The sequence below is a fragment of the Lynx rufus genome, unplaced genomic scaffold (genome assembly GCF_022079265.1).
Source record: "Lynx rufus isolate CCGP_SWC_20201006 ecotype Redwood Valley unplaced genomic scaffold, mLynRuf1.p SCAF_10, whole genome shotgun sequence".
In the NCBI taxonomy this organism is placed as follows: domain Eukaryota; kingdom Metazoa; phylum Chordata; class Mammalia; order Carnivora; family Felidae; genus Lynx; species Lynx rufus.
The window spans coordinates 45,820,637-45,832,404 of NW_025814824.1; the positions used below are offsets into that span (position 1 = coordinate 45,820,637).

At 42.5% G+C, this 11,768-nt stretch overlaps 2 protein-coding genes across 2 annotated transcripts; one reads left to right on the forward strand and one right to left on the reverse strand.

Moving 5' to 3' along the window:
- Positions 1–2,769: 2,769 nt before the first annotated feature.
- LOC124525727 (interferon alpha-like) lies at positions 2,770–3,568 on the forward strand. The gene has a single exon (XM_047098307.1). The coding sequence runs from the start codon at positions 2,851–2,853 to the stop codon at positions 3,418–3,420; it is 570 nt and encodes a 189-aa protein (XP_046954263.1). The 5' UTR covers positions 2,770–2,850; the 3' UTR covers positions 3,421–3,568.
- A 5,145-nt stretch (positions 3,569–8,713) lies between these two features.
- On the reverse strand, positions 8,714–10,284 carry LOC124501052 (golgin-45-like). The gene has a single exon (XM_047064981.1). It carries the CDS (start codon positions 10,178–10,180, stop codon positions 8,975–8,977), a length of 1,206 nt encoding a protein of 401 aa, XP_046920937.1. The 5' UTR covers positions 10,181–10,284; the 3' UTR covers positions 8,714–8,974.
- Positions 10,285–11,768: the final 1,484 nt, after the last annotated feature.

An 11,768-nucleotide genomic window follows, 5' to 3' on the forward strand; every position in this document is an offset into this window, starting at 1 on the left:
CCCATTATCAGCATTGCCACACCAGGTGGAATAGTTGTTACAATTGCTTCCAAGGATATAACAGTAAGTTCCTAGGGTTGTGAACCAGCCTGAAATATTGCAGTGGTCTGTGGCACTCCAAAGCTCAACATTGGACCAGTCTAACAAAACATTATTCCTTAATATTTATTTTCTCTCATTGGATTTTTTTGGGTATCATACGAGAAGCACGGACATCGGATTTGTGGAATATACACAAAACATCTGCAAGATCAGTGTGACAACCTGGGGCTAACCCGTCTCTGTGATTGGAAGAGTTTCTCTCCATTGTTTCTTGGATCTCAAAGTCATTCTGGGAGAGGTGGCCTTTGCTCACTTGTGAGCTGCTATTGGCTGTCTTCTGCATGTTGCTTTTGTCTGAGCCTCGATGTGATGTGGGCTTTGGGAATTAAATACAAATATATTATATTTTATGATTTAATTCTACAAAACTCATTCAACATATCAGCAATTATCTAGTGGGAAACAGAAAAATATTGTGACAATATCTTCAAGAGTATGTAGCAGCAGGTTAAGTTAAAAATTATTTTGTCAGGGCGCCTGGGTGGCTCAGTCGGTGAAGCGTCTGACTCTTCATCTCGGCTTAGGTCATGATCTCACGGTTTATGAGTTTGAGTCCCATGTCGGGCTCTGTGCTGATGGCGTGGAGCCTGCTTTGGATTCTGTCTCTCCATCTCTCTGCCCCTCTTCTGCTTGTGCTCTCCCAAATAAATAAATAAACTGAAAAAAATTACTTTGTCATGAGGCAACATTAAAATTCAGTACACTGAAAATAAATCAGGGAATAATTTAAGTGAATAATTAAAATTTTTTGTTGCTTTTAGCAATTTGGAATGATTTTAAATATTTAAGTACATTGAAATAGGTATGTCTTTATAGAAATTTTAATTTACTTATGTACTTTATATAAAATCTATATAAGTAAATAAGTTATAAGTCACAAATTAAATTTAGGTCTGGAATAGAATAGAGACTCCAGAATTGGACCCACAAATGTATGGCCAGCTAATCTTTGACAAAGCAGGAAAGAACATCCAATGGAAAAAAGACAGCATCTTTAACAAATGGTGCTGGGAGAACTGGACAGCAACATGCAGAAGGTTGAAACTAGACCACTTTCTTACACCATTCACAAAAATAAGCTCAAAATGGATGAAAGACCTGAATGTGAGACAGGAAACTATCAAAACCCTAGAGGAGAAAGCAGGGAAAAAACCTCTCTGACCTCAGCCACAGCAACTTCTTACTTGACACATCCCCAGAGGAAAGGGAATTAAGAGCAAAAATGAACTATTGGGACCTCAGGAAGAGAAAAAGCTTCAGCACTGCAAAGGAAACAATCAACAAAACTAAAAGGCAACCAACGGAATGGGAAAAGATTTTTGCAAATGACATATCGGACAAAGGGCTAGTATCCAAAATCTATAACGAACTCACCAAACTCCACACCCAAAAAACAAATAATCCAGTGAAGAAATGGGCAGAAACATGAATAGACACTTCTCTAAGGAAGACATCCTGATGGCCAACAGGCACATGAAAAGATGCTCAGTGTCGCTCCTCATCAGGGAAATACAAATCAAAACCACACTGAGATATCACCTCACGCCAGCAGAGTGGCTAAAATGAACAAACCAGGAGCCTATAGATGCTGGCGAAGATGTGGAGAAACGGGAACCCTCTTACACTGTTGGTGGGAATGCAAACTGGTGCAGCCACTCTGGAAAACAGTGTGGAGGTTCCTCAAAAAATTAAAAATAGATCTACCCTATGACCCAGCAATAGCACTGCCAGGAATTTACCCAAGGGATACAGGAGTACTGATGCATAAGGGCACTTGTACCCCAATGTTTATAGCAGCACTTTCAACAATAGCCAGATTATGGAAAGAGCCTAAATGTCCATCAACTGATGAATGGATAAAGTTTTGGTTTATATACACAATGGAATACTACTTGGCAATGAGAAAGAATGAAATCTGGTCATTTGTAGCAACGTGGATGGAACTGGAGAGTGTTATGCTAAGTGAAATAAGTCATACAGAGAAAGACAGATATCATGTGTTTTCACTCTTATGTGGATCATGAGAAACTTAACAGAAGACCATGGGGGAGGGGAAGGGGAAAAAAAAAGTTAGAGAGGGAGGGAGGCAAACCATAAGAGACTCTTAAAAACTGAGAATAAACTGTGGGTTGATGGGGGGTGGGAGGGAGGGAAGGGTGGGTGATGGGTATCGAGGAGGGCACCAATTGGGATGAGCACTGGGTGTTGTATGGAAACCAATTTGACAATAAATTTCATATTAAAAATGTAAATAGATAAATAAGCAAACATTAAAAAAAATCAAATTTAGGTCCATACTTAAGCATCAATGGCTTTAAATTTTAACTTTTAAAAATTTTTAGTAATTCTTAACCCTGCATTGGATAAATAGAGTAAACTTTATATTTCCTTTTTTATGATTTTTTATGTATAAAGTACAGTTAAATATACAGTAATTACACATAATGTGTATCTGTGTTATTAAATTTTCTCAGAAGGTTCAATTAGATAAATATGTACAAAAACTCTGGAGGCAAGAGGTAATAATGAAAAAAAAAAGGTTGTGGAACCCATGCTCTAAACCCAAGTAGAAGGTGCATAAAGGAAAGCAAAAACAGAAGTAGAAAGTAAGGACAACGTTCAGAAAGTGAAAACTGCTATGTTCCCTACTTAAGCCACACGCACAAGGGAAGATGTTCAGAGAACCTAGAGCCACGGGTCACAGAGTCGCCCACCCCAGCCAGGCCAACAGCATCTGCAAGATCCCCAATGGCGCTGCCCTCTTCCTTCTTGGTGGCCCTGGTGGCGCTGGGCTGCAACTCCATCTGCTCTCTGGGCTGTGACCTGCCTCAGACCCACGGCCTGCTGAACAGGAGGGCCTTGACGCTCCTGGGACAAATGAGGAGACTCCCTGCCAGCTCCTGCCAGAAGGACAGAAATGACTTCGCCTTCCCCCAGGACGTGTTTGGTGGAGAGCAGTCCCACAAGGCCCAAGCCCTCTCTGTGGTGCACGCGACGAACCAGAAGATCTTCCACTTCTTCTGCACAGAGGCGTCCTCGTCTGCTGCTTGGAACACCACCCTCCTGGAGGAATTCTGCACGGGACTTGATCGGCAGCTGACCCGCCTGGAAGCCTGTGTCGTGCAGGAGGTGGGGGAGGGAGAGGCTCCCCTCACGAACGAGGACTCCATCCTGAGGAACTACTTCCAAAGACTCTCCCTCTACCTGCAAGAGAAGAAATACAGCCCTTGTGCCTGGGAGATCTTCAGAGCAGAAATCATGAGATCCTTGTATTATTCATCAATAGCCTTGCAGAAAAGATTAAGGAGCGAGAAATGAGACCTGTTCAACATGGAAATGATTCTCACTGACTCATCACACCACACTTTCCACCTGTCCTGCCATGTCAAAGACTCTCATTTCTCTATTCTGCTGCAACATGAATGGAATCAATTTGTCCAATGTTTTCAGGAGTATTAAATGACATCATGTCAACTCTACAAGCACTAGCCACTTATCAATGACCATGCTGATGTCTATTTGTCTATTTATATATTTATTTATTTAACTATTTGTAAGATCAAATTTTTTCATATAATATGTGCACATTTACATTGTGATAATATAATAAAATGTATTGTTTATATTTTGTCAATTTAGTGTTTGTTTTTTGTTTATTCAATTTTACTATAGGAAGTGTGTTTAAAAAGAAATCCAGGCCTAATTTTGTAACTTGATTTAAAAATGGATGGCAAAGGGTGCCTGGGTGGCTCAGTCGGTTGAGTGTCCAACTTTGGCTCAGGTCATGATCTCGCGGTTTGTGAGTTTGAGTCCCGTGTCGGGCTCTGTGCTGATAGCTGGGAGCCTGGAGCCTGCTTCAGAATCTGTGTCTCTCTCTCTCTCTCTCCCCTCCTCCACTCACACTCTGTCTCTCTCTCCTTCAAAAAAAAATAAACATTAAAAAAAATGGATGGCAAAATGCATTTACTTATTATATTATATTAACATCCGAAGTAACAACTGACTTCCTGAAAGACAAGTTGTACGTTGCCCCGAGGATATAGGACCTCACAAATACAGTTTCTTTTTTTTTTTTTTTAATTTTTTTAACATTTATTTATTTTGGAGAGACAGAGACAGAGCACAAGTCTGGGAGGGGCAGAGAGAGGAGATACGGAATCCGAAGCAGGCTCCAGGCTCCCAGCTGTCAGCACAGAGCCCGACGTGGGGCTCAAATTTGCAAACCGTGAGATCATGACCTGAGCCAAAGTCGGACGCTTAACGGACTGAGCCACCAAGGCGTCCCACAGATACAGTTTCTAATGTCTTTATCTTTCATTTTTCTAGGGATAGATCTAAAAACAATAACCAGGAGCACCTGGGTCGCTCAGTCAGTTAAACATCTGACTCTTGATTTGGGCTCAGGTCATGATCTCACGGTTTGTGAGATGAAACCCCGTGTCGGGCTCTGGGCTGGAAGCATGGAGCCTGCTTGGGATCCTTTGTCTCCCTCTCTCTGTGCCCCTCCCCTGCTCATGCTTTCTCTCTCTCTCAAAATAAATAAATAAACATTAAAAATAATAAAAACAATAATCATACTTAATGTTATAATGAAGAAGGCAAATAAGTGAATTCTCTCACCTGGTGCTAGAACGAAGTATGTCAAGAAATAAAAAATAAAAGCTGTCCATCTCTACAGTTGACTGGGAGACATTGGAGTGCAAATTACCATTGTTAGAGGACAAGTGAGCTTGCATTTTACAAGTAACGCCATGCCTAGCGGTCCATATGTGACAATGGGAAGCCAGAAACAGAGGTGGACATGGGGGGAGTCAGTGTAGTGTGAGAAAAAGACATAAACTGGATTCTAAGGATCCTCAACCATTCAAGGGAGGAAAGAGAAGAGACACAAAGGATACACAAGTATACTGACCATTCAGTAGAAGGATAACAAGAGAGAATGGTGAGGAGCGTATTTGAGGAAATTCATTGTGCTTAGAAGAGTGTCAGTGGATTCATGGACGATGTGGATTTAATTGCCTGCTATGTCAGAAAAATAGATACCGTCGGTGACCTTCGTGAGAGCTGGTTTGGTGGAATTAATAAGCAGAAACCACACCGGAGTGGATGAAAGCCTTAATAAGAGAAGTTAGTGCCTCTGAAGTGGAGAAGACAGCGTGGGATCTGGAAAATGTTGTGAGGTAGTTTTTCTGTGCGTCGTTCTGCCTTTTATGCCATATGGTTTCCTCTGGGTGATTTCATGAAATGGATGCACTGGCATGTTAATGTGTTTAATATTGCATTTATTTTGATTCATGATTTACTTAATTACTTTCAATAGTTTATCCTTAGTTATTACTACCTTGTATATCAGCAAGCTATTCATCTTTAAGAATTCACTAGGCAGGAATAGATAACTAATTCAACCCTTCATCAAAACATCTGTTACCACTGACACAATAATGTTTCCTGGAATTATTGGCTTTATGAATTCAGTTACTTAACTTTGATCACTGTGACATTGGTTTACTGCAGCAGTTTTCTGCCATGTTTCATTTTCTAGGAGAGTTTGATATGATAAGAATTCTCTTATGTTACTCACCGGTAATTTTCCCTAATTTTGTAACTACTACAATCATTGGTGGATCCCAAAATAGCAAAATTATTTTGGACATAAAGATAGACAGATTTTCTTAAAATGAAAGTGGGAAGCTGGGTCAGGCATTCTCTTTGTTAATACTTAAGGCAAAGAAAAATTTAGTTAAAATCAGCTGAAAATACAACACGAAGAAGGAAAATCCATAGAGCACAAGAGCGTCGTATATAATTCAGGAGTAATTATAGTGGAATATTATGGGGGCGCCTGGGTGGCTCAGTTGGTTAAGAGTCTGACTTCAGCTCAGGTCATGATCTCGCGGTGTGTGAGTTCGAGCCTCACGTTGGGCTCTGTGCTGACAGATTAGAGCCTGGAACCTGCTTCGGATTCTGTGTCTCCCTCTCTCTCTCTTCCCCTCCCCTGTTCACACTCTGTCTCTCTTTCTCTCTCAAAAATAAATAAACATTAAAAAAAACCTTATGATAGTAGAATATTATGCATGAAGTCATGCACATGAAAGGCACCGAGCATTGCATCTTCCTGAGAGTAATGACTAAAAACATGGCCTGTATTTTCCTAGTTTTCTTCAGACAGCTATATATGAGAATAGTGTTTGTCTCTTTCTACACAATTCTTAGCAAGCTTTCCTGTCCTACCTTGCACTAACTGACCTTCAAAGGAGGCAGCCTAAAAAACCAGAATTCTATCGTGAATTCTAGAGATGGCTGACTGATTCATTCCTCATTTCGAAAAAGTGTCGTATTTATATTCAGTGATGAAACGGTGGCTTGTGTTAATATCTGAGCGTCGAGAATAAACATCTAGCTGGAAGTTCAGAAGAACATGATGTTTCTTTAATATTCTGGCACCTGCCCCTCCCCCAGCATTCCAGGACACTTTCCCCTGCCCTATGGGTTTCCTCCCTGTCCCAGACGGAAGTTCCCACACACCGTGGTCGCTCACTCCCTTGACCTGTCAGCCTGTTTCTGTTCCGTTGCGGTCCCAGCTTAAAGTTTCCCTTAAGAGCAGCACATCACAAGTAGAAAGCAAAAACCAAATGAAACGTCTAGGTTTTGCAGAAACACCTGCAAGAGAGACTTTCTTTTCATTTCCATTGAATGTGATGTAATAGCAACTAAGGCTAAAAGGAAACAGAAAGCGGGATCCCCTTGAAGGGTGGGCGAATGAAGCTCCTTTCAGGGAAGGCCGCCCCCTGGTGGCCATGTGCTACTGGGACAGCGACCAAAACTGGGGGAAGGGTTTGGGATGCATGCAGAAATTGGACTTCTTCCTGAAATTGTCCCTTTAAGCTACGACTTAAAGGACTTAAAGGACTCAAATATTCAAAATATTAATTATTCAAAAGTTTTGGAGAACTTAGCTGCAGGGCCAGAGGCGCTGGCCAGGGGATTGAGTCCCCACCTGCCAACTTTCCATCCCCAGGCACTTCTGGCCAACCTGACAGGGGACACGGAGGAGGCAGGGCCTGTTGCCAGGTGCCCACTGATGGGCTTGGCAAGATCACTTGCAGCAGCAGCGGAAGCAGCCAACGTTCTCCAGCTTCAGCAGTCAGAGTGCGCATCGGGCCATAGCTCCACCCTCTGCCGGCTGATTGCTGGGCTGCGGAGGTCAAGGCCCCCACATGCCCAGTCCAGCACAGAAACACAAAACTCGGGGAACCCTGCCCACACATCTACACCCAGGTGCTCATCTGGGCCTGTGTTTGGGCATGACTACGTTCTGATTACAGGAGCAAGAGGCTCGTTTCTTCAAAAAACCACAGCTGCACATCTGAAAACATAAAGGTGTCGAAAGTCTGCAGCCACTGGGGAACATGGAAGGAGAAGAGAAATGTAAAAGGGTCCGTGGGATCGGTGACATGTCCTCAGGGGGTGGAACAACACCAAAGGGCAGCATTGAGTCCAGGCTCTCCAGATCCTTCAGTTCCGGACCCTGAGAAGATTCAAGTGGACATTGGGAGCACAGACTTCTCCTGTGTGGACGTGGCCAATAGCAGTGTCCCCAGCAGGGGTGGCGATGACATCACAGCAGCCTGCAGGGTATTGGAAGGGAGGGGGGGGCTACTCCAGTGCCAGATGCAAACTTCTGTCTCAACTGGCAGAAAAATCTACTGCCTTATGACTTTTTTTTTTTTGAATGTAGAGAAATTTATTGCCATTTCAAAGTATAACTCTGATGAGTCAGACAAAAAAACCATTAAGTTGACATTAAAATATGTTATTTGACCAGATTTGTCTTCAGAAGATTTCTCTTTTGATAGACAGTTCTGCACCTACTATGGTGTAATCTGGTGGAAACATATTGTGGATATTTTTAAAGACCTATAAAAAGGGTGTTTTATGATGGTGCATCATAAACAATTATTAATTAATTGATGGATTTCATTTTTCATTTTGTACAATGTTCCAGAAAGATTCCACTTTCTCTACCACATTTTATATCAAATTGGATATTCCTACTGTGTTGCATTTGTCAAAATGAGCTCAGTGGAATCTGTTTTCTTTATATATGTCAAGTTGCACCCATTCAAACTATGGCATTCCCCACACAAAACCAACATAATATGTTTTGCTGAAACACTTGCTAATATGCTGGTAAAATACTTTTAATTTTCCTAACATGTAGCATTTGGTTTTAAAATATTAGTCCCTTCACCCATAGTATTTCCATGAGCCTCCTTTGTAGCCCCAAAAAAATCACCAAAAAGGGAATGGACACTCCCTCCACCCATCCCCCTGGCTATTATTCCTTGAGAGTAGGGGCCAGAAAACTTTCTGTAAAGGACCTGATAGGAAATATTTTAAGCTCTGCAGGCCATACAAGCCCTGTTGCATCTATTCGATTGTACTGCTGTGGTGTAAAAAAACAAAACAAAAAACCAGAAAATAACCAGAGACAACAGTAAATGAGTGGTGTGGCCGCATATGACCCACCTTGCATTAAGAGTGCCAAAAGTTAAGTCTGCTCGTATTAAATACACAGCAAGATATAACTTAGGGCTTAAAATAGAGGCGGAATCTTTTTCTTTCAGAGTCCTTTAGGAAAAGCATCATACAGTGCCTGCAAAGTTATCATCTCCTTTAAATATAGCTACACAGTTTCCTTCTTTTCTTACCCTGAGATACTTATTAAGAAAGGGTAATCTGTGGTCCAGTACATAAAACATCTTTGGGGATATAGATTACTTAAATAGAAAGTGATATTACTTCTACCATTGTAAGAACTCCAGCTCCCAGAGAAGCAAGTGCCTGTGGCGTGCCTCCGACACACTGAATGTTAAAGGACAATAAGTTCTCCCTGGCAGTGGTTGCAGCAATTGAAAGTTATATTTTCATATCTAGTATAGGGATGAAATCGTCCAATATTTTTCTTTGTAGCAAGTAAGGTGGTTGGTGAAGACTCAGAAAATGGGTTGTCAGGTGAGCTTTCAGTACAGGTAACTGGATCTAAAATGCGTAGAACCGTTTCAGCCATTTTTTCTGCTGGGGTGCTGCAGAATTCAACTGGCGATGGAACCTTTTTTTGGCCGTTAGCACCGACATTTCCCAGAAGATGAGCATTGACCGCTTTTGCCAACTTGTGATTTGTTAACGCTAGTTCTGCCGTGGTGTGAGGCTGTGTACTTGGGTAGTAGGTTTGCTCTCTTCCCCACTGCAAAGAGACTAAGAGCTCCTCCAAGAGTTTCTGGGTAGCTATCATTTCCTGACGAAACTGTTCCCGTTCACTCAGGAGATCTTGAATGGCACTCTGTGCATCACGGTTTTGACGCTGTAAGCCTGCCCTGGAGTTGGTTAATTCATCTGCCATAACCCTGCTCGCAAGGAATTTACTTCGCCATAGATCACACTGTATTGACATACGTTCTAATTGTTCAGAAAGTTGAGCTGTGTTTTGACCTAGGGCTTCGTTTTCTAAAATAAGCTGATTTTTCTCACGGGCTAGACGTTCAAAGTGATACTGAAGATCATCCCCAACAGAAGCCACTAGCAGCTTTTTTAACTCACGATTGACCTCTGTCTGTACTCTGAGCTGGTTTGAAAGACCTTCTTTGTCCTGTAATAACCTTCTTTCAGAGTTCTTGAGCTTCTCCAGTACATTCTTTACCTCTGACAGTTCCTTTCTGGGTTCTCCAACTCCCTCCGACTGACCAAGGAATTCTCCTCTGTGATGTCCCAGAGACTTAACCTTTGCATTTTTGTTGGGGATATCATGGGTTATAGCAGCTTTGGGAACTAATATTCTTACGGCTTCGACTTCCACTGCCTTTTCAGCGAGGATCTTCCCTAGCTGAAGAACTCCTGGGCTGTCTCCTGGAACTGCTTTCTTTCGTGGGTTCTGAAGGATGTGATGCTTCACGGGCTGGATTCCAGAGGTAACTTCAACAGCTTTAGGTGGCTCCTCAGTTTCCATTCCATCTCCTGCTCCTCGGACTGGGGCTGGAGTGAGGGTGACTTTGGCTTCTAAACTTTCAAGAGTAGTCATTTTTTAACCAATGAAAAGGCACCTCAAACCTTCTACGGAAAAACCGCCAAGGGTCCTTACTCTGCCGATCCCAGGGGCTTCACTTTACAGACCGTCGGGCTCCGCACACTCCTCTTCTGCCTTATGACTATTTAAAAGGGATTTTGTCAACTTGTCCTTAGAATGTCAAGTCAGTCCATTTAGGTGACTCATACCACAGCCCCTGTTGCCGTCCAAAACATAGATGACAACCCTTTGGCATCTGAAGTGGAATTTGGAATCCTTGATCACCTCACCCTCCCTGCCATACTGATTTCATGCCCTAGCCTTTCCTGGTTCTGAATTCCAATGTCCATTTCTATCCTTCATTCCCTTAAGAGGTGCTTCCAGACAAGTCATTATCTCAATTCTCCTTACGGTTTTGACCTTGGATCTTTCGTCCCATCAGGATAATTTATTCCTCCAGATTTATATTCTCTCTAAACCGTTGTATAAATGACTGCGATCCCAATGGGTCCATTGAGGAGACTGAATTCATAATTTCAAAGATCTTAGAATAGTTAGCACCCAATCGACCCCGGTGTTATCATCATAAAACATCATCATCCTTATTATTATGCAGATGAAGAGCAGAATCTTTTAGGACCATCCAATTCCCTTTCTCGGGGCAATACTGCCATTGAGTGAGTGGCTTTCTTAACGGGGTAGCGTGCTCGGGCGAGGCAAATATCTGCGATCCTGATCCTTCCACACGGGGTTAGCAGGTGGGGTCTGCTTGCCAGTCTCTTGTGAGCTGGTTGATGCGACCCCTGTCGTCTCTCCTCAGAGCTGATCATATGTGGATTAAGTGAAAGCAAAATCAGGTGCTGGTCTTGCAGAGCTGAGGGCCGTCCATGGATCCAGGAGTTGGTCTTCTCTGAGCCTCTGGCTGACACAGCTCTTTTGCTGACTTGGGGGAACTCAGGGTGGCCTTCGTTCTCTCTGCCAGAGCTCCCAGTCCCCGGTTCTGCTGCACCGAATCGTGCTCACTTACATTTTGTCAGCAGAAAGGTCACTTCTTTCACTTTCGTGACATTTGGACTTAACCTTTGTGAGGTTTTTGTTTGTTTGTTTGTTTGTTTGTTTTTGCCCATGCAGAACTGTCATGTTTTGCTTTCTAGGAAAGTTGAAATGGGAAACAACACAACTGATGTTTTGAAAATGATAGAGAAAAATGGGGCAGCCCCTTGGCCTTTCTTTAACTTCCCTTTGTATTAACCTCAGGATGATGTAGAACACGACGCAGGAGGAGGAAGACAGACTATGTCACCACTGTGTAGAAACTAAGTTATTAGAATTCTTTTTGTTGTTATCTTCATTTAATTTAAAATGAAAGATCACGAATAAATAAAGGAAAAAAGACATTTCTCTCTGACATAACAGCCTCGGCCTCACCCCCTTCATTCTGAGCATGAGAGGGAGGAACAGACTAAGAAACTAAACAGAAATACCTAGACTGAATGAACACCTGAGAATCGCTAGTTTCTGTGCTGAAAGATTCCACTGAGAGACATCATCAGTGAGTCCCCTGAGCCCAGCTCAGAAGTTTTGAGTCTAACTAGTGTTCAAT

Excerpts from the sequence above, each read along its gene's own strand:
- LOC124501052 (XM_047064981.1), bottom strand. The coding sequence starts at position 10,180 with ATGACTACTCTTGAAAGTTTAGAAGCCAAAGTCACCCTCACTCCAGCC.
- LOC124525727 (XM_047098307.1), top strand. The coding sequence starts at position 2,851 with ATGGCGCTGCCCTCTTCCTTCTTGGTGGCCCTGGTGGCGCTGGGCTGC.